At 36.9% G+C, this 23676-nt stretch overlaps 1 protein-coding gene across 1 annotated transcript in view; it reads left to right on the top strand.

Annotated features, from left to right (window-relative positions):
- The first annotated feature begins 16992 nt into the window (after positions 1–16992).
- Positions 16993–23676, top strand: part of LOC145806962 (uncharacterized) — a 29015-nt gene continuing 22331 nt past the window's right edge. Inside the window, exon 1 of the mRNA XM_082904839.1 lies at positions 16993–17280. Coding sequence (XP_082760965.1) covers positions 16993–17280 — 288 coding nt within the window. The remainder of the gene's footprint in view (positions 17281–23676) is intronic.

Raw genomic sequence — 23676 nt, 5'->3', positions numbered from 1 at the left:
TTTTAATAGTTTTACTCTGTTTTTCTCAACAACCAAACAAAGTAACTAGGATTTTCTTTTTCTTTCCCTTTGCAGAGGAGGTTCATGCTCATCTCAGAGGGCCAGCCAAATAAATGAGTACACAATGACTAAAACAACCAGAGTTGGTGAATTTTAGAGGGATGTACACTATATGTTTCAAATGGAGTTAACTCAGAGCAATGTTGAAAGCGGTAGTCTCTCCATTCCTTTCTAAACAGCTGAATTACATTTTCTTCCAACCAATTACACGCCAATTGTAATTTGCAACAATCGAAACAATAATTGGCACATGACACTCACCTACAATGCTGAGAAAAGTAGTGCCTTAAAGTTCTTCGTGATCACAATCGGATGGAAGGGGCTGGTGGATTGCCATGGTTTGAAAGTGACAGATGTGATTCGTTTCTACAAACCAATTCCAAGATTACACAACAAGCATTACCTGATTGATTATGTCAAAGCACAAGGAAATGTTGTTTCACCCTCTAAGAATTTGAGTATGAAACAGGGTTGTGATGAGGCTAGCCAAGATGTTATCTTGCAATCAAAACTTGGGTAACTAGTTCTTCACCAAGAAATTGAGTCTTTAAGGCTGTGTTTGGTTGGAAGATTTGGGAAGAGATTTGGAAAAGGAAAAAGGAAAAGGAAAAGGAAAAAATATTTCACCTAATTTCACCCACTTTTTTCCTTTCCCTTTTCTCTTCCCAAATCCTGTGTTTGGTTGCTAGATTTGGGAAGAAATTTGGAAAGAGAAAGGGAAAATGTAGGTGAAATGTGAATAAAATATACTTATATTTCACCTAATTTCACACGCCTCTTCCCTTTACTTTTCCAAATCACTTCCCAAATGCCCCAACCAAATATAGCGCAAGGGTTCTTCTTTAATTTCTTGAATAAAAAATTATGGGTTTTTCATTCCAATTCTTCCCTTCTACGGATGTTTTGTGATTGGGAACCATTTGATTTTTGCATAACAGTTTCAATATTCAATCTGATTGTAAAACATTGCTCATACATGCTCAATTGATTTAGTATTTCATTTTTTCCCCTTTGCAGAGAAGGCTCATGCTCATCTGAGAGGACCAAGCAGGAGCTACAAGACACGAATGATGAATTCTATAGTAATGTTTTTCTCTTTGAGTTAGAGTTGGGTCAAAGCAATGTTGAACAAGGCATGCTCTACATTTCCAAGCAAACAGCAGCAAAGCATTTCCCTTGTGCATCGACTGTTATACCAATTTATGAGGTCTAGATTGAAATTTCCAGACACTCAAAACCAGACCTGGAACATGGCATTCGTCTACATTCGCTCATTTGGTGCCTCCTTCATTGCAAGAGAGTGGCAGAGGTTTGTCATTAGGCACAATTTGGAAGCCATGGATGTGATTTGCTTCTACAGACCTCTCTCGCGTTTACATGAATGGCATTTCCTGCTTCAGCATGTCAAAAGAGGGGAAGCTAAGACAAACAACCCTCCTGAATTCAAGCCTGAAAATTTCCTGATCGAGCTGCAATTGACCCCTCCCTCTAGCTTCGTCCTCATCATTCCCAAGGAAGATGTAATAAATCATTTCCCCACAATTGAGATCTCTTGCGGAAGAACACTGCACTTCACTGATGCTCAAAACAAGGATTGGCCCATGACAATCTTTTTCGCTGATTTGCACGATGCCTACATGGTTGTGGGTGGGTGGGAGGGGTTTGTGAATAAACACGGGCTACAAGACATGGATGCAATTAGGTACTACAAACCGGTCCAGCCTTTACACGAGGGGCACTTCCTTATTGAATGTGTGAAAAGAGAGGAGGATGCTTATGAGACTATTAGTCAGAGTGGTCAATTGGGTAGTGCTGAAAATGATGGTGAGGGGGGCGATTATTAGGGTGATCGTGCAAGTAGCGATAATCATGCAGGGCTGAGTCCTCATTGAGTGGTAGCACCACAAAGAGGAGGACAAGTTGCTGTTGGATAGGGAAAAACCAGGGTAGTCATGGCACTGTAGGAATTCTTACAAGTGACAAACAGTGCTTGGGAGGAAATGGCAATATAGCTCCCAATTAGTGAACTCATGATGTCTGTCATAATCTGTGATTGTGTTTTTCATAATTACATTGTTGAAGCTCATAGTAAATATTGATTTTACATACATTACATTCAAGGTTCTGAAAAACGGTTGCGATCGCCGTAACGGTGGCAATGTCGTGGTTGCGATTGCGGGGTGTATAGGCCATAGCGTAATGGTTGCGGTAACTGGAACCATGATTTTTTTTCGCACAATTTGAAAAAAAACTTACCGATACGCATATTTTTTTTCCCATAATCATATTTATCAGGTTTTAAAATAAATATTGATCAATTTTTGTAATTTTTTAATATGATCCAATATATTTCATATTTTTAAATCACTATAAACTGCGTTTTTTACATTTTATTTTAATAATTAATGATTTTATATGTCATAAATCCATATTACGCTTGTGGCACAAAATTTTTTTTATTGGATTTAGATGTATAAAATTATTATACTTGTGGAAGCATATGCAAATTTTAACTTGAATAGTTTTAAAAAATAAATTATACATGCTAATGTAATCATATAAAAATTAAAAAATATATTATAAAGAAAAAAAATTTGAGTTTGGATCACTTGAATATTCATTCTCTTTTTGAATAACCTGTAAATAAAAATAAAATAAACTAATCAACAAAGATTGACACAAATCGTTTTTAAAATAATAAGTTTTTTGAGTTTTGATTTTTTTTTTTTTACTTTTATAAAATATAAAATTAATTAATTATAACATAAATAGTTTTTAAAATAATAACCTGTAAAAAAATATCTTACAAAATGTCATTGAAATTTTAAACACACAGACCTATACATAATATAATAAAGATAGCTATTGATTTTAAATAAAGATAATATAAAAGGCCATTCTCTTTTATTAAAGTAACCTATACATAATATAATAAAGATAGCTATTGATTTTAAATAAAGATAATATTAAAGGTCATTCTCTTTTATTAAGTTATGAAGGTTCTGGTGAAAGTTAGAAAGAGTAACAGAGAGAGCTTTAAATAATAAATACATAAATGCCATAATGCTATAATAAAGACTAGTCAAGGGGAAGACAATTTGCTGTTGGGGCATGGAAAAAAGCTGTGTGGGAGGCCAGAATAGGGAGTCACCCTGATGTAAATTCTTGATCTTGGAAGAAAAGGAAGTTCAAGTATTACAAAAATGAATCTTTGATTCTTTAGATAGTGATTTTCATCCATACATCGGATATCTTGGTCAGTAAAATTGTGATTTTTCTACTAAAATTCTTCTTGGTTGATTGTATCTGAAGTAGATTTTTGAGTTATTGAAAAGTTGAAATTAGAATATATATACTTCAGAATAAAATATTAAATTGTGGGTCTCTCGATTTAACTTAAAAAACTCATCAAGATACTTTCTATTTACCCCCCTCCTCTCCCCAAAAAAAAAGAAAGAAAACTGTTGTCATATTATATATATATATATATATATATATCAGCTAAAATAACGATTTCTTGTTTTGGAGAAGCATATGATCAAATCCCCAAACTAACAATAAACGGTTTTAACTAACTGCTGATAAACCCCAACTATATATATTTACCACCTCTAAACAACAAAGCCTCTCTCTCTCAGCCTTTTAGAACTAGTACTGATCACCATATATTCAAGAAAGAAGAATCAAGAAAAATGTCAGAAATCAGAGACACCAGTGAAGCTCTCAATGATGAAGGAAATGCATCGTCTTCAACTCCATTGAAGGAGACTGCTACTAAAACAGAGGGCTCTGCCAAAGGAAATGCTACTGCTGCTGATGCTATCTCGCAATCAAAATCTGGGTAATTACTTGTTCTTCAATACGAAACTGATCAGTCTTTGGGTTTTCTTTCTTGAATTTCTTGGCCTTTTCTCTATATCTGCACACCAATGCATGTTTACATACACACATTGATGAATTTGCTCGCATGCAATGAACAAGAATATACAAAATTCAAGGAATATTGTGGGTTTTTTGTTTTATTAAATACAAATGTAATAAAGATAATATAAAGATAGCTATTGATTTTAAATAAAGATAATATTAAAGGTCATTCTCTTTTATTAAATTATGAAGGTTCTGGTGAAAGTTAGAAAGAGTAACAGAGAGAGCTTTAAATAATAAATACATAAATGTCATAATGCTATAATAAAGACTAGTCAAGGGGAAGACAATTTGCTGTTGGGGCATGGAAAAAAGCTGCGTGGGAGGCCAGAATAGGGAGTCACCTTGATGTAAATTCTTGATCTTGGAAGAAAGGGAAGTTCAAGTATTACAAAAATGAATCTTTGATTCTTTAGATAGTGATTTTCATCCATACATCGAATATCTTGGTCAGTAAAATTGTGATTTTTCTACTAAAATTCTTCTTGGTTGATTGTATCTGAAGTAGATTTTTGAGTTATTGAAAAGTTGAAATTAGAATATATATACTTCAGAATAAAATATTAAATTGTGGGTCTCTCGATTTAACTTAAAAAACTCATCAAGATACTTTCTATTTACCCCCTCCCCTCCCCAAAAAAAAAGAAAGAAAAAAAAAAGAAAACTGTTATCATATTATATATATATATATATATATATATATATATATATATATATATATATATATATATCAGCTAAAATAACGATTTCTTGTTTTGGAGAAGCATATGATCAAATCCCCAAACTAACAATAAACGGTTTTAACTAACTGCTGATAAACCCCAACTATATATATTTACCACCTCTAAACAACAAAGCCTCTCTCTCTCAGCCTTTTAGAACTAGTACTGATCACCATATATTCAAGAAAGAAGAATCAAGAAAAATGTCAGAAATCAGAGACACCAGTGAAGCTCTCAATGATGAAGGAAATGCATCGTCTTCAACTCCATTGAAGGAGACTGCTACTAAAACAGAGGGCTCTGCCAAAGGAAATGCTACTGCTGCTGATGCTATCTCGCAATCAAAATCTGGGTAATTACTTGTTCTTCAATACGAAACTGATCAGTCTTTGGGTTTTCTTTCTTGAATTTCTTGACCTTTTCTCTGTATCTGCACACCAATGCATGTTTACATACACACATTGATGAATTTGCTCGCATGCAATGAACAAGAATATACAAAATTCAAGGAATATTGTGGGTTTTTGTTTTACTTTTTCAGTTCCAATTCTTCACTTTTCTTGGCAACCAAACAGAGACTCGGGGTTTCCATCTTTGTGATCTCTGTTTCACTAACTGTTACTCCCACTAGAATGATAAAAATTTTATTAGTAAATTAGTTTCTTGATCGAGCAAGACGTAGAAGAAAAAAACTTGGAATTGTCCAATTAGATGAAAGATCATAATACATCTTTCTTTCTTTCTTTCTTTCTTTTTTTTCCTCTCAATAACCAAGCAGAGTAACTTGTTTGGACTTTGTTTTTCATTTTCTTTTCCTTAGCAGAGGAGGCTTTGTCAGCAGAATAAATGATTACCCATTGCCTATAACAGACACACTTTGTGAATCCCAGAGGTTGGTACGTTTTCTGTTTCAAATGGAGTTAACTCAGAGTGATATTGAACACGGTTCACTCTCCATTCCTTTTGAAAAAGCAAGATTGCATTTCCTTCCAATGAATCGTGTATCGATTCACCAGATTGTAATAACCAACACACGAAACAACAATTGGTTCATGACACTCACCTACAATGCTCCAAAAGCCAGTGCCTTGACTACAAGCGGGTGGCAGGGGTTTGTTGATTGGCATGGTTTGAAAGCTTTGGATGTGATTCGCTTCTATAAACTAATCACATCAGCAAATCACATCCAAAGCTTTCAAACCATGCCAATCAACAAACCCTTGCCACCCGCTTGTGATCAAGGCACTGCCTTTTGGAGCATTGTAGGTGAGTGTCATGAACCAATTGTCATTTCATGTGTCGGTTATTACAATCTGGTGAATCGATACATGATTCATTGGAAGGAAATGCAATCTTGCTTTTTCAAAAGGAATGAAGAGTGAACTGCGTTCAATATCACTCTGAGTTAACTTCATCTAAAACAGGAAACATACCAACCTCTGGGATTCACCAAGTGTGTCTGTTATAGGAAATGGGTAATCATTTATTCTGCTGACAGAGCCTCCTCTGCTAAGGAAAAGAAAATGAAAAACAAAGTCCAAACAAGTTACTTTGCTTGGTTATTGAAAGGGAAGAAAAAAAAAAAAAGAAAAAGAAAGATGTATTATGATCTTTCATCTAATTGGACGATTCCAAGTTTTTTTCTTCTATGTCTTGCTCTATCAAGAAACTAATTTACTAATAAAAATTTTATCATTCCAGTGGGAGTAACAGTTAGTGAAATAGAGATCACAAAGATGGAAACCCCGAGTCTATGTTTGGTTGCCAAGAAAAGTGAAGAATTGGAACTGAAAAAGTAAAACAAAAAACCCACAATATTCCTTGAATTTTGCATATTCTTGTTCATTGCATGCAAGCAAATTCATCAGTGTGTGTATGTAAACATGCATTGGTGTGTAGACACAGAGAAAAGATCAAGAAATTCAAGAAAGAAAACCCAAAGACTGATCAGTTTCGTAGTAAAGAACAAGTAATTACCCAGATTTTGATTGCGAGATAGCATCAGCAGCAGCAGCAGCATTTCCTTTGGCAGAGCCCTCTGTTTCAGTAGTAGTCTCCTCCAATAGAGTTGAAGACGATGCATTTCCTTCATCATTGAGAGCTTCACTGGTGTCTCTGATTTCTAACATTTTTCTTGATTCTTCTTTCTTGAATATATGGTGATCAGTACTAGTTCTAAAAGGCTGAGAGAGAGAGAGGCTTTGTTGTTTGGAGGTGGTAAATATATATAGTTGGGGTTTATCTGCAATTAGTTAAAACCGTTTATTGTTAGTTTGGGGATTTGATCATATGCTTCTCCAAAACAAGAAATTGTTATTTTAGCTGATATATATATATATATATATATACAATATGATAACAGTTTTCTTTTCTTTTTTTTCTTTTTTTTTTGGGGAGGGGAGAGGGGTAAATAGAAAGTTTTTTAAGTTAAATCGAGAGACCCACAATTTAATATTTTATTCTGAAGTATATATATCCTAATTTCAACTTGTCAATAACTCAAAAATCTACTTCAGATACAATCAACCAAGAAGAATTTTAGTAGAAAAATCACAATTTTACTGACCAAGATATCCGATGTATGGATGAAAATCACTATCTGAAGAATCAAAGATTCATTTTTGTAATACTTGAACTTCCCTTTCTTCCAAGATCAAGAATTTACATCAGGGTGACTCCCTATTCTGGCCCCCCACACTGCCTTTTTCCATGCCCCAACAGCAAATTGTCTTCCCTTTGCCACGGCTGCTTCCATCCTGACTCCGCCCCCTCCACGATTGTTTATTTTTTTCCCTGGTTCTGCCACCGCCACCATTGCCATCATTTTTTTCCCTACCCAATTGAGTCAGTCATACTAGTAATTGCATTTTCTGAACCATGCATAAACTTATATCCTAAGGCTTGTTTTTACAGTGGTTCAAAGACCAAAACCAACAAAAATTTCGTTTCAACAACAAATAATCCACACCATGTAGACACTTGGTAGAAAATTCACTGTTTAATTTGAAATTCACCAATGCATGTGAATGAAAATCACAAATCTCAATATCCATGTTTACATAACTTTGCTAATGTATACAAGTAATATCACTATTCGCTTTGAAATTCACCAATGTGATTATGAAAATCAAAATCCCAGATGACAGAGCCATCAAGGGTATACTAATTGCGAGCTATTTTCCATAATTTTTCAGCTACTTTGCTTTCTTACTGGTTAAAAAATATATATGTCTTATAAATAAATAAAAAGTTTGTTGGAAGAAAAGGCCATTAGTAAAACATGCAGCTAGCAAATCCATTGAATTATGAACCATTCAACTTGCTCACATTGAAGCTCTGCACATCAAGGCTTGTTTTACTAACTCAAAAAACAGAACAAAACAAAACACAAAAAATCCATTTGAGACAGAAACAAATAATCCAAACCATATGTAACAATGAAAATTCACTGTTTACTTTGAACTTCACCAGTATGTATGTGAATCAAGGTTTTGAAAAGCGGTTGCGGTCGCCGTAACGGTGGCAGTGACGCGGTTGCGGTTGCGGGGTGTAAAGGCCCTAGCGTAACAGTTGCAGTAACCGGAATCGTGAATTTTTTTATTTTTCGCACAATTTGAAAAAAAAAACCTACCGATACGCATAATTTTTTTTCCATAATCCTATTTATTAGGTTTTAAAATAAATATTAATCAATTTTTGTAATTTTTTTAAGTATGATCCAATATATTTCATATTTTTAAATCACTATAAACTGAGTTTTTTTATATTTCATTTTAATAAATAATGACTTTATATATCATAAATCCATATTACGCTTGTGGCAAAAAAAAAATTTATTGGATTTGGATGTATAAAATTATTATTTTTAATTATTATACTTGTGGAAGAATATGCAAATTTTAACTTGAATAATTTTAAAAAATAAATTATACATGCTAATGCAATCATATAAAAATTAAAAAATAAATTATAGAGAAAAATTTTTTTGAGTTGGATCACTTGAATATTCATTCTCTTTTTGAATAACCTGTAAATTAAAATAATATAAACTAATCAACAAAAATTGACACAAATAGTTTTTAAAAAGCTTTTTGAGTTTTGATTTTTTTTTTTTTACTTTTATAAAATATAAAATTAATTAATTAAAACATAAATAGTTTTTAAAATAAAAACCTGTAAAAAAATGTCTTACAAAATGTCATTGAAATTTTAAACACACAGACCTATACATAATATAGTAAAGATAGCTATTGATTTTAAATAAAGATAATATTAAAGGCCATTTTTATTAAATTATGAAGGTTCTGGTGAAAATTGGAAAGAGCAACAGAGAGAGCTTTAAATAATACATACATAAATGCCATTATATTATAATAAAGACCAGTCATTCTGAAGAAGTCAAAGAGCCTCACTCCACTATACCAAAAGATATATAGAGAGAGATAGAGACAACCCAACGAGAGAGAAAAAAATATAGAGACAAAGAACACGGTAGAGAGAGAGAGAGAGGATGAAAGATACCTGCAAAATTCTAAACATCGAAGATCGCAGCCCAGATTTCTTCGAATTTCGAATTGTACTTCAATCGTACGAACGAAAGAATTGTACCTCTCGGTATGTATCTTTGATTTGAAGCATTTAAGCTAAGTTTCCTTTGTTTCCCATTTTTCCTTTTATTTTTTTAGTAATCCAGTTAGGCCTCCCTAGAAATAAATGTTCTGAACAGTTACATAACGGGCCGTTACGGTCGCTACGACAGCCGCTACAGCCGACACACCTGTGAATCTCAATCACACCGCAAAAGCGGGGGTAACGCGTAGTGCCTACGGCCGCAACCGTTACGTAACACCGCATTTTGAAACCTTGATGTGAATGAAAATCACAAATCTTAATATTCAAAATGCGGTGTTACGTAACGGTTGCGGCCGTAGGCACTACGCGTTACCCCCGCTTTTGCGATGTGATTGAGATTCACAGGTGTGTCGGCCGCAACGGCCGTAACGGCCCGTTACGTAACAGTTCGAAACTGTTTCTTTCGAAAAAAGCAAAAAAAAAAGCTGAAAATGGGGGAAATAGGTCTAGGTTGAATGCCTCAAGTACACATCTTGTGCACTGAACATTTATTTCCAAGGAGGCCTAATTGGATTACCAAAAAAATAAAAGGAAAAATGGGAAACAAAGGAAACTTAGCTTAAATGCTTCGAATCAAAGATACATACCAAGAGATACAATTCTTTCACTCATACCATGGAAGTACAATTCGAAATTCAAAGAAATTTGGGATGCAATATTCGATGTTTAGGGTTTTGAAGGTATATTTCGTCCTCTCTCTCTCTCTACCGTGTTCTCTGTCTCTCTATTTTTTTCTCTCTCGTTGGGTTGTCTCTATCCCTCTCTATATATCTTTGGGTATAGAGGAGTGAGGCTCTTTGACTTCTTCAGAATGACTAGTCTTTATTATAGCATAATGGCATTTATGTATTTATTATTTAAAGCTCTCTCCGTTACTATTTCCAACTTTCACCAGAACCTTCATAATTTAATAAAAGAGAATGGCCTTTAATATTATCTTTATTTAAAATCAATAGCTATCTTTATTATATTATATATAAGTTACTTTAATAAAAGAGAATGGCCTTTAATATTATCTTTATTCAAAATCAATAGCTATCTTTATTATATTATGCATAGGTCTGTGTGTTTAAAATTTCAATGACATTTTGTAAGATATTTTTTTACAGGTTATTATTTTAAAAACTATGTATGTTATAATTAATTAATTTTATATTTTATAAAAGTAAAAAAAAATCAAAACTCAAAAAAATTATTATTTTAAAAACTATTTGTGTCAATTTTTGTTGATTAGTTTATTTTATTTTTATTTACAAGTTATTCAAAAAGAGAATGAATATTCAAATGATCCAAACTCAAAAAAAAAATTTATAATATATTTTTTAATTTTTATATGATTACATTAGCATGTATAATTTATTTTTTAAAACTATTCAAGTTAAAATTTGCATAAGCTTCCACAAGTATAATAATTAAAAATAATAATTTTATACATCTAAATCCAATAAAAAAAAATTTGTGCGCGTAATATGGATTTATGACATATAAAATCATTAATTATTAAAATAAAATGTAAAAAACGCAGTTTATAGTGATTTAAAAATATGAAATATATTGGATCATACTTCAAAAATTACAAAAATTGATCAATATTTATTTTAAAACCCAATAAATATAATTATGGAAAAAAAATATGCGTATCGGTAAGTTTTTTTCAAATTGTACGAAAAATTAAAAAAATAATTCACGGTTCTGGTTACCGCAACCGTTACACTACGGCCTTTACACCCTGCAACCGCAACAGCGACCGCAACCGTTTTTCAAAACCTCGCTCCCACTGGAATGATAAAAATTTTAATAGTAAATTAGTTTCTTGATCGAGCAAGACGTAGAAGAAAAAAACTCGGAATCGTCCAATTAGATGAAAGATCATAATTCATCTTTCTTTCTTTCTTTCTTTTTTCTTTTTTCTTTTCCTTAGTAGAGGAGGCTCTGTCAACAGAATAAATGATTACCCATTGCCTATAATAGACACACTTGGTGAATCCCAGAGGTTGGTACGTTTTCTGTTTCAGATGGAGTTAACTCAGAGTGATATTGAACGCGGTTCACTCTCCATTCCTTTTGAAAAGCAAGATTGCATTTCCTTTCAATGAATCGTGTATCGATTCACCAGATTGTAATAACCGACACATGAAACGACAATTGGTTCATGACACTCACCTACAATGCTCCAAAAGGCAGTGCCTTGATCACAAGCGTGTGGCAGGGGTTTGTTGATTGGTATGGTTTGAAAGCTTTGGATGTGATTTGCTTCTACAAACTAATCCTAGGATTATACCCAAGGCTCTGAAAAGCGGTTGCGGTTGCAGTTGCAGTAACGGTGGCGGTAGCGCAGTTGCTGTTGTAGGGTGTAAAGGCCGTGCGTAACGGTTGCGGTAATCAGAACTGTGAATTTTTTTATTTTTCACACAATTTGAAAAAAACTTACCGATACGCATATTTTTTTTCCATAATCATATTTATTGAGTTTTAAAATAAATATTGATCAATTTTTGTAAATTTTTAATAATGATCCAATATATTTCATATTTTTAAATAACTATAAACTGAGTTTTTTTACATTTTTTTTAATAATTAATGACTTTATATGTCATAAATTCATATTACACTTCTGGAAAAAATATATATATTGTTAGATGTATAAAATTATTTTTTTAATCATTATACTTGTGGAAACATATGTAAATTTTAACTTGAATATTTTTAAAAAAATAAATTAGACATGCTAATGTAATCATATAAAAATTAAAAAATAATTATAAAGAATTTTTTTTTTTTTTTGTTTGGATCACTTGAATATTCATTCTCTTTCTGGACAACTTGTAAATAAAAATAAAATAAACTAATCAAAAAAAATTGACATGCATAAAATATGTATTAATATATAATTATAGGTGTTATATTTTCTAGATATTTCACAAAAAAATCAATCACTAACTATTATATATAAAATAAACAATAACAAAAGTAAGAGAATAAATAAGAATCAATATATATACATATGTATTTTTTAATCAAGCCAAATAGATAATGACCACACTTCTTCTTCTTCTTCTTCTTCTTCTTCTTCTTCTTCTTCTTCTTCTTATTATTATTATTATTATTATTATTATTATTATTTTCAAACAATATATAGATAGTCACACACAAACAAAATGGTTGAGTGATAGCAGCTGAATAGAATAACATGTCTTACAGCTTCAACAAGTCAATAATATGTTCTTCATCTTCTATTTTCTCTCTCTATCTCTTGCTCCTCCAGCTTCCCTCTTCTCTCTCTATCCCTCTTCCTTTATTTTTAGCCTTTTTTTTGTGTTTTTTTGAAAGAAACAGTTCGGAACCGTTACGTAACAGTGTGTAATAGGCCGTTACGGCCGTTATGACCGCTACAACAGTTGTTACGGCCGACACACCTGTGAATCTCAATCACACTCCAAAAGCAGGCGTAACGGGTGGCAGTAACCACCAAAACCGTTACGTAACGGTTACAGCCACTTTTTAAAACCTTGCCAGCAACTATATATATTTACCACCTCCAAACCTTATAGCAAAACCTCTCTCTCTCTCTCTCTCGCTCTCTCCATAATCAAGCAACAATCAATAAAATTTTCTTGAAGTAGAGACAATGATGATAAAAAATGGAGACCTCTCCATAGTCAAAGATCTACTCAATGGTGTTGAGCCAATCAATGAACTCATCGGGATTGAAGCTTCTATGAAATTCAAGAAGTTCAATCTTGATATTGTTCTCCCATTTGTGTTCAATCCTACCCACATCCGTTCGACGCCCTCGTGGGGCCCAAAAGATATTATCAAAAGAATGATGAGTACCTTCGGTTTCATCAAAACCATCACTAGACGTTGCACCATCTCGGTTAACGCGACAATTTGCCATCTTATCTCGGCCATCTCATCTCTTGGATACGGAATCCCATTACCTCATCATGATCACCCAAATCCGGGATATAAGCCCTACTACAACCACCTCTACAACCTCGACCCCGATTAGCCATAACAACAACCCAGTATGTTTCCAAAATAGTCCAAATATACAGATTTCAGATAGCCCAACGCCGGACCCAATTCACAGATTAGGATAACACAGCGTAACTATCAACTCACAGCAATATAAAGTCTCAAATATTCAAAAATCAACAACAAGACAATAATATCAAGAATTGATTCAAACAGTGCGAAGAAATGATAACCCAATCTATATAAGGAATTTGAATAACCCAAGAATTGAAAACAAAGATTGAAAATACCTGTGTAGAACCAGAGTCCAATCATAGATTAAGAATCGAAGTCCCAAACTCAAAAGCATCCCATTCGCAAGTCACAGTGAGCCTTTAAGCCTTGAATCCAAGAAGTTCGTGTTCAAACTCCAAGGCTCTTTGCGAACTACCATTCGACGTCACGAGTTGGTTCAGTGACTCGACATTGAGTCGGCACACCTTCGATGGACAAATTCCAGTCGATTGCGAAACACGACGATGGCTGTATAGGTCGCTACTGTGTCGTAACTCCTCCAATTAGGGCTTCGACAATTGAAGGCTCTAGATGGCTCCAATTAGGACTGCGATCAAGATTCAAACCCCAGAGTGAATTAGGACTTCGAATCTAGGCAGATTGCTACTTCGACTTAGGGTAGAACACGAGGTGATGAAGCCTCATACACAACCAGGTTAGATTCTTTGCTTTGATACCAAAATATGATGGGTCAATCAAGAACGAGAGAGAGAGAGAGAGGAATTTAGAGAGAGATATTAGAGAGAGATTCTCAATTCAGTTCAAATTCAATATATCCAAGTTTGTTACAAATGATGTGATACTCATCCATTTATAGGATACACTGTCTAACACATGCTATGCACATGACACTACATCACATATACATGGTGTTCTAGAATTTACCATGATTTATCTCTATTTGTAATGATTTATTGTTTGACGGGAAGCATGATCAAACTGCCATAGTGACATTACTTTCCCTATTCTCTCCCTTCCAAACCTATACAATCATTGCCACCAGCAACTCTATATATATAATACCGCCTCTGAACTACAAAGCCTCTCTCTCTCTCTCTCTCTCTCTCTCTCTCTCTCTCTCTCGCTCACACACACACAAACACACACACACACACACACAAATAGATGAGCCAATAGAATTAGAACTCTAAGTATCACCATATATTCAAGAAAGAAAAATCAAGAAAAATTTCACAAAGCAGAGATGATGATAATGAAGAATTCTCTTTTTTTCCTCATCTGTCTCCTGTTGTTCCTCCTACTCCCCCTGCTACTGATAAAGGATGGAAAAGGATCAACGAACAAGAAGATAAAGTAAAACAAGTCTCCAGAGAAGGAAAGGCATTGTCTTCAACTCCAACAGAGACTGCTACTGAAACAGATTGGTCTGGGAAGAAGAAGACAGTGAAGGCTTCCCGAGAAGGAAATGTTGATCTTCTAGCCTTCAAGAAAATGACTACTCACCATGACGAAGATGTTATCTCATAATCAAAACCTCGGTAACTACTTGTTCTTCACCAAGATATTGATCAGCCTTAGGGTTTTCTTGAATCTATTGAATCTCTTCTCTGTCTCTGTATGCCAATGCATGCTTATATACCCACATATACTGATTAATTTACTCACTTGCAATGAACAAGAACATACAAAATTCAAACAACATTGAGGGTTTTTGCTTTTTTCCCTTCCAATTCTTCCCTTTTTTCTGCCACCAAACAGAGGCCTGGGGCTGTCGTCTTTATGATCTTTGCTTAGTTTACACACCCATTGGAATGATAAATTTTTAATAATAAATTAGTTTCTTAAACGAACAAATCTAGAAGAACAAAACTTGGAATTGTATAATTAGAAATATTATACATATTCTCTCTCAATAACCAAACATAGTAACTAGGATTTTCATTTTCTTCCCCTTTGTAGAGGAGTATCATGCTCATCCGAGAGGCCCAACCAGGGGTTACAATACAGAGCTTCTATCAACCAAAGAAATGAGTACCCAATGCCTAACATAGTCACAGTTGTTGACTTCCATAGGTCGGTACATCATCTGTTTCAGATGTAGTTAACTTAGAGCGATGTTGAACACTGTAGGCTCTTCATTCCTTTCCAAACAACAGAATTACATTTCTCTTCAACGAATTGTGTATTGAATTATGAGAACCAGATTGTATTTTCTGACACTCAAAACTACAATTGGTACATGACACTCACCTACAATGCTGAAGAAAGTAGTGCCTTCAAATTTGAGATCACAAAGAGGTAACTGGGGTTTGTTGATTGCCACGGTTTGAAAGCTATGGATGTGATTCACTTCTACAAACCATTCAAAAGATTACACTCTAGGCATTTCCTGATTGATTATGTTAAAGCAGAAGGAAATGTTGTTTTACCCTCTCAGAAGCTGCGTATGAAACAAGTATGTGATGAGGCTCGCGGTGATGTTATCTTGGAATCAAAATTTGGGTAACTAGTTCTTCACCAAGAATCAGGGTTTTCTTTCTTGAATTTCTTGAATCAAAACTATTATTGGGTTTTCGTTCCAATTCTTCCCTTTTCTCAACAAGCAAAACTGAGTACTTAGGATTTTCATCTTTGTGCATTTCAGTTCTATGTCATTTTGGTAACTATCAAGATGACAGTAAATAATTAGTTGGGTACGTAGTTGAATTTGGAGTTTTCAATTTATTAGGGATTTTTATGGTTTTTTTTTAATTGAGACCATACAATTTCAATACTCAATTGATTGTAAGAACATATCTCATACAGGATATGACTTGATGTATTTTGTGCCATTTGCAATGTTCAATTGACTTCATTTTCTTCACCTCTGCAGAGCCTTGTGCTCGTCTGAGAGGGCAAATGAGGAGGCATAAGACCCAGAAAGTGAATCCCATAGGAGAACTTTCTCTTTGAGTTGCAGTTAATGCTTAAGGACATTGAACAAGGCGTGCTCTTCATTCCTGAGCAACAGAGCAATAGAGCATTTCCCTCATATACTGGCTCATATACCATATTATCATTACAAGCACCAGATTGAAATTTCTGACACTCAAAACCAGAATTGGAACATGACACTCATACAGTAGCTTGTTACGTGCCTTCTTCATCATAAGAGGGTGGGACAAGTTTGTTGTTAGGCACGGTTTGGAGTTCATGGATGTGATTTACGCTCACACGACAAGAATTTCATAATTGAACATGTCAAAAGAGGGGAAGTAGAGACGGACAACCCTCCTGAATTCAAGCTGGAAAATATTCTGTTTGAACTGCAATTGACCTCAGGTATGTCAGTCACAACTTCCTCAAACTTCCCAAGGAAGAAGTATGAAATAATTTCTGTGCAATCAGGATCCCTCCTGGAAGAAGACTGAACTGTACTCAATGATGGATCTAAGAGGGGGGGTGGCCGCACCCCCAAAAATTTAAAAAATATCATATATTATATTAAAATTTTAAAAATAACTAAAAATTATAAGAGTTCGCATTCCCAAATTTTTGTAGATAGTTTCAGAACTATATAGAGTAGCCCCCCTTAATTTTTTAAACTATAGAGTAGCCCCCCCAAAGACATAATCCTGGATCCGTCCCTGACTGTACTGATGCTCGAAACAAGGATTGGGCAATGACAATCTTTTACGTTGAAGTTCTTGATGCCTACATAATTATGAATGGGTGGGAGGGGTTTGTGAAGGAGCATGGGTTGGAAGCCATGGATGTGATTAGGTTCTACAAACTGGTCCAGCCTTTACACGAGAGGCATTTCCTTGTTGAGTACGTGAAAAAAAGGGAGGCTGAGGCTGTGGCTGCAGCTGGGACTACTAGCCAGGATGATGAATTGGGTGGTGCAAAGAAAGATGGGAATGGAGGTGATTGTGCTAATAATAGAGGTGGAGAAAATCATGGTGGGTGGGTTTGGAGGGCAAAGTGGTGGTGGTAGCCCCGGGAAGGGGAAGGCAATTTGCTGTTCGACATGGAAAAAGAAGGACAGAGACTGGGAAAGGGCAGTCACGGGCCTGGAGTAATTCTTGCAAGCCGACAGCTGTTGTTTGGGATTGTAAATTTGAAAATCACATTGACGAAGTTCAATGTAAATAGGAAATTTTCATACATATACATTGGTGAAGTTTCTGTACATTCATCCATATTGAGATTTGTGATTTTCATACATACATACGTACATTGGTGAAGTTCAAAGTAAAACAGTGAATTTTATACCAAGTGTAGACGTCCCCGAACGTCCCGGGAGGAAATCCCCCCCCCCCCCCCATTTTGTTCATTGGGCTCACTACAGTTCAGGACTCAATGTCACGGTCCTGTATCTAATCTCGCAGAGTGCAATGCAAGACCGATGAAATCATCAAAGAGTCCAAATCCGGCAAATCGTTTTTGAAAACAGATTTTTTGAAAGAAGTGCCAAACATGGACTGCTTTGCCAGATACAGAGTCGCCACCTAAATATTTTATTTTGGGAAATTTAGGAAACCCTGACTCGTTGCCTAAGGCCACGTGTCCATCATCACCAAAGTTGCCTCGGCTCGGGAACTTGGGTACGATTGGGGAAGGTCACTTCGTGAGCACCCCCACTCGCCCGATCGAAGATCGGCCTCTACTAACCATGATATCGGGTTTTGAAAACACTATACGTTCTTATTCCGGTTATTAGCCTAGATTTACTATGTGATGCGCACAACATACAAGTATAGATTGGATCACCTGAATTGGAACGAAACATCTTATGTTTGTTTTTTTAAAGCGATTTGCTACTCGCAAGTAAGCTAAAATGTGGATTTGCCACCCTCAGGTGGGCTTAGAAAACAAGATGATTTGCCACTATCTAGTAGGCTTAAAACTCACAATTGATGAATTGTTCCAATTCAAATAACCTAACCTTCACCCACAGGCATTCAAGCAGTTATATCACATAAGCAATTAGCCTCATGGTAAGCATGCTATCATGGCAGTCACTCACACACATGCAAGGATGCTAAAACATAAAACTTACCGAGTACTCCGAGCCAAAACAGAAACTAGTTAGAAATCAATGCATGATCCTAACTATACAGAAATGCCTAATGCAACAAATGCAAAATGCAGCTAAGATAGGCTCGGCTATTCTAAAGATGGCATATGAAATGCTACAACTAACAAGTATTCAACTTGGAATTGAAATACAAATGCAGTTAGTATGATGCGCCGAGCCCGGTGCATGCAAGATAGATGAATGAATGCGAACATGTTATCATACTGTATGCTAATTGAAACATGCCCTAATCTAACCATCATAAGCTGGTAAATAAAAGGGAGAAAGACGTGGGGTTGGAAGACATACATCACACTCACGCACACTTATTACAACATTGCCCTCGCTCGAATGGTCCGAAAGAATAATACAGTCCGAAATGAATAATTAAATATTACAAAACCCTAATTAATTAACAAATTAATCTGGGAAAGCGAGTAAATTGGCATGCCAATCCATGGACTGCCTTAGCTCTGTTCCAAATGATGAATGATGCATGCTCGAGTTGCCTAGTGTGAAAATCCATTGTGATGCCCCGATTCGCCTCTGTTTGCAATTGTTTTCGGAATATTGTGCAACGCTCGAGAAGGCCGCTGATTTCTGATTTACTGCAACAGAGAGCAACAAAGGGGCATTGCAAAGTATTTCACATATGTATGCATGACTACTCTTCAGGGAGTGTAGTCCTTGATCCTCGTGCCACCAATCACGCATATCGATGCATGATGGCTGAGGAGTCGAATTGCACAGCTCAATATGAAATGAATGCACAAGAAAACACAACAAGACCTAAACTCCATCATGGGTAATCCGGAGTGTCGGTGACAGGGAATTGAGACACGTTCCGTCACTCGGAGTACGAAACGTCCCTCGTTTCCCGTGCTCGAGCTAACTCCTATCCCAAACACAATGCAAATGAGATGGCATACACAATGCGACTAACATACAACCTAGTATACGCAATGCTATGAAATGGCATACACAATGCTCGATGTAACATGGCATACACAATGCTCTAACAGGCAACCTAGTATACGCAATGCTATGAATTGAAAAGGCATACACAACGCATAATGGACTTACACCAACATGAGTGGACCTCAGCCACACTCACATCAGTGTCCATAAGATGAAAATGAGATGACCGAAATACGTGCACACATGCACGTAAACCGAGGACCGAACCTAAGGCATAAAATACCACTCTACCAAAGCATGGCAAGGATGAAGCATGGCATTCAAACATGTAATTTTCAGCACTGAAACATAATGCTAAATGGTCCTGAATCATGCAAACATGGCACCCGATGAATGGAGTAAGCCCCGAAACTCAAAACTAGGCACATGTATTGACTTGTAGCTATACAAAGCATGCATTATTTGACCATGAAACACAAAGACAGAGCCAAGGCAGTCCCAAGACATGAACATTTCTAGTTCAAAGCGTGACCAAAAGATGCTAGCATGATGGACTAAAATAGCATGCAACTTTGACTAGCAAACATGGTTTACATGGCATGCATATGAAGCATATGAAATCTCATCAAACCAGCAAAAATCAGTGAATAAAACATGCCAAAATATGTCCAAATAATCACTGAAACGCAGCCAACATGTGCAAAAATGAGGGGCTTCTTTGGAAGGGCATACAAGGGGTAATTAAGCAAATGCATCAAGGACACTTAGCATGGCACAACCAACTCTGGAAATCAAATATGACAGCCCTAAAATTCACCAAATTGATCCTGAAATTGGTCTAGGGAACATGCAAAGAAAGGCCTCTTTGAAAGGCCTTGAATGGGATTGGTCTACACATGCAACATAGACCTAAAATATGGCAAAATGGGCCTCAGACAGAGCCAAGGCAGAGCTCAAAACCCTTAGAATGAGGCCTGGAAAGTGACTTCGATGCATGCAAAATAGGGTCCCTTTGGAAGGCCTAAAAGATCCCCAAACAAGACAAGGGGAGAGGGGGTCACCCCCCTCTAATTTTGGCCCTCAAAAATGCATCAAAGTCACTGAAAATCCACTGGATTTCAGTGGCTAAGAGGCCAAACCATGGCCAATGCAAGTGCTCTAATGCATAGCCTTAATCATGAAAGAATGAAGCATGGATAGGGGAAGATGACCCCAAACAGAGAATAGACCTTAATCAAACATAAAGATGATATCAAAAAAATATTTTTTCAGTTTAGGTCGAGGTCTAAAATGGCTCACAAATAAGGCTAATGTATCATGCAAAAACAGCCCTAAAAGAGAGATTGAACAAACAGGGCAGAAAAAGGCCTCAAACAGCAAAGATCCCTTCACCAAAGTTGAAGAGGGGCTCGAAAAAAGATACTTTACATTTTATGGAAAATCTCGAATATGCTCACAAGTAAGGCTAAAATATGATGCAAAAATAGCCCTAAAAGAGAGATAAAGGGAAAGGGGAAGTAGATGGCCTCAAACAGTAAAGATCCCTTCAACAAAGTTGAAGAGAGGATCAAAATAAGATACTTCACAGTTTGGCTTGAAGCCCGGAAATGCTCAAAAATAGGGCTAATATATCATGCAAAATAAGTCCTAAAAGAGGGATAAAGCACAAAGGGGGAGTAGAAAAATTCAAACAGAGAAAAGTCCTGAATCAAACATAAACATGAGCTCAAAATAAGAATATTTTTAGTTCAGGCCGAAGCCCAAAAATGTAACCAAAAGGGGCTAAGATATAGAACAAAATAGTGCAAAAATGGGGAGAATAGGAGCTTACCCTCGTAGCCAACTTTCCAGCAGCCTTTGGTCCAAGGAAATGAGCTTTCAACCTCTGCAAATGACTTCCAAGGGGCTGGAATGGATGATGGTGGTGTGGTGCTATGGGTTGTAGTGTAAATGGACCAAGGAAGTTAGGGTTTTGGAGCTTGGAATAGTAGCAATGGAGGTGGGAGGTGATGAGCCTTGAGCAAAAGTGTCTAACCAGCTGAGATGAAGAGGAGGGCCTCTCGTATAGAGAAGGGAGGCCAAAGCTTCTCTTGGAAGCTTCAAAGATCCTCCATGCACGTGTATGGAGGATGCACCAAATGATCTCCAGCTAGCACAGTTGGATTACACTCAAAGAGGGGAAAAGCAATAAGCAGGCCGGCCAGTTCAAGTGGCCAGCCGGCCAGTTCAAGTGGCCAGCCGGCCAGTTCAAGTGGCCAGCCGGCCAGTCCCCCTGGTCGGCCGACCAGGGGTCAAAAGGTTCAAGAACAATTGTTGGTCGGCCTACCCAGAAGGGTGGCCTCCCAGATGAGTAGAACACAGCCCTGTGGAGAAAAACCAGAAAATGTGACCCAGGAGAGAGAAAAGCTAGCTTTTTAACAAGGTTCAAAAGGGTCAAGAAGAATTTCTGGTCGGCCTACCCATATTGGTGGCCTCCCAGATGAGTAGATCACAATGGTGGTATGAAAAGCCAGAAAATGTGGCTCAAAAGTGAGAAAAACCAGCTTTCTGTCAGAAAAACCAGCTTTTGGAGAGAGAAAATGAGAAAATTGGCTTTTCAGGGGAAGAGGTGGCCGGCCACCATCCTACCACCTTCCTAACAATGAAAATAGGGTCCCCACCAAAAATGGACCAAAACGGATGCAAAACGAAGGTTCGGGGGCCAAAACACGCGGTTCAGGGCCCCGAAAACAGGCTGTTAGGCACCGGAAGTGGTGTATGACCACGAAGGTGGTCTCCAGGGCCACAGTGTTCCTCTAAAGGGAGGAAAAAATATGTGTGCCAAAAACCGGAGCAAACGGAGGTAGTTAAGCAGTCCCGAACCGAGGCACACGACCGACGGCTCTGAAAATCGAAAACCGGGCTCCAAACGGGAAAAATGGCCTACGACCACGAAACGTAGCCTACGACCATTGAGAGATGGTCTACGAGACCTCTCCCTCCCTTCCGGAAGAGAAAACAGAGAAAACAGGACCTGGTTCGCAAACCGAGGCAAAGCACAAAAGAGCCTCGAAGTCCGGAGGCAAGGCTCTCAGCCGAGACTCTGAAACCTCAGGTCGAGCACAATATACAACATCACCGAGCGCTCAATTGGTGACGTCTGAGTCTTAAGGTGGGTCAAAAATGGGGTGTCTACAGTATCCCCTCTTTGACAGAACTTGGAAGTCACACGTGATGGGAGTGAATGTCAAAGCCCAGAGACGACCCATTTTTGACAAGGCCGAAGACTTAGACAAACATACAAGACAACAAAGATATGCCCACAGGCCGGGGCAAAATGCAAAATGATATGCACAAAGCCGGATATAACTCATGATCATGCAAAGCAGCAAGCTGTAATGAAGCACACACGCAACAGTTTTAAGTAAGAATGCAAAGCAACAACTGCATTTCATGCAGTTTAAGAATGCGGAGAATTGTTCGATTCTCGCCACGTCGTACACGGAGAAGATACAATACCTGCGCGATTCGTCTAGTCGCACCAGCTTCAAATGAACCATACATACAATATTGTGCCTGTAAAAGAAAGAAACTTAACAAGTACAATATCATTAGCAACACATGTTTAACGCTATATCGAATGCAGACAAACAGGGTGCCGATGGGAAAGTGCATCGCAATGCGAGAGACATGCGTGTGACAACGCAAGTTAAGCATGGAGGTATGACAATACCAATGAAACGTGCACAACAATGCAAGTGGTATGCATGAGAATGAAAGTGACGTGCATAACAATGCAGGATAAGTGCAAATTCGAGTGCGTGTTTGGCGCGAAACAACGAGCAAAGAAATGTAGGTTTCGACGAGTGCAATTCAATCGCGACCTCTGGTTTACCTCCCGGAAGGGTCACAACATACTCAAAAAGGATACATCTTGCTCTTGACGAGTGACGATGAAACACGCGTCGAAAGTTGGAGTTGGAGTTCCCGCAGAGGGATTTCGCGACAAAAAGTGCACTTTTCTTGTACTTTCTCGGGTCCCGAGGACTCCAATCATCACCAAAATTTGCAGAGACTTTGGAGACCACCTTGGGAACACCACTGACCAGGTTTGGAGTCCAGGGGAGGCCACCGACCAGGTTGGAGTGCAAGAGTTGGTCAGCCTACCAGAAAAGGTGGCCAGCCGACCACCTAGCCCAAATCCGGGGCAGTTTGGTCTTTTTGCTCCCATTTCTTTAAATATACATGTCCAAAGCTCTTTTCCTCATAACTTCATATCCGAAACTGCCTTCTCCTCCTTCCTCGACCATTTTCTTTCTCAGATCTGCGCTTTATACGCGTTTTCCAACGCCCCACGCCAAGTTGTCCCGCGAAAACTTTCAGTTCTCT

Source organism: Camellia sinensis, chromosome 14 (assembly GCF_055761805.1).
Source record: "Camellia sinensis isolate YWXY chromosome 14, ASM5576180v1, whole genome shotgun sequence".
Classification (NCBI taxonomy): Eukaryota; Viridiplantae; Streptophyta; class Magnoliopsida; order Ericales; family Theaceae; genus Camellia; species Camellia sinensis.
Note: the sequence above shows the minus strand (reverse complement) of the source record. Positions and strands in the feature narration are given on the sequence as shown.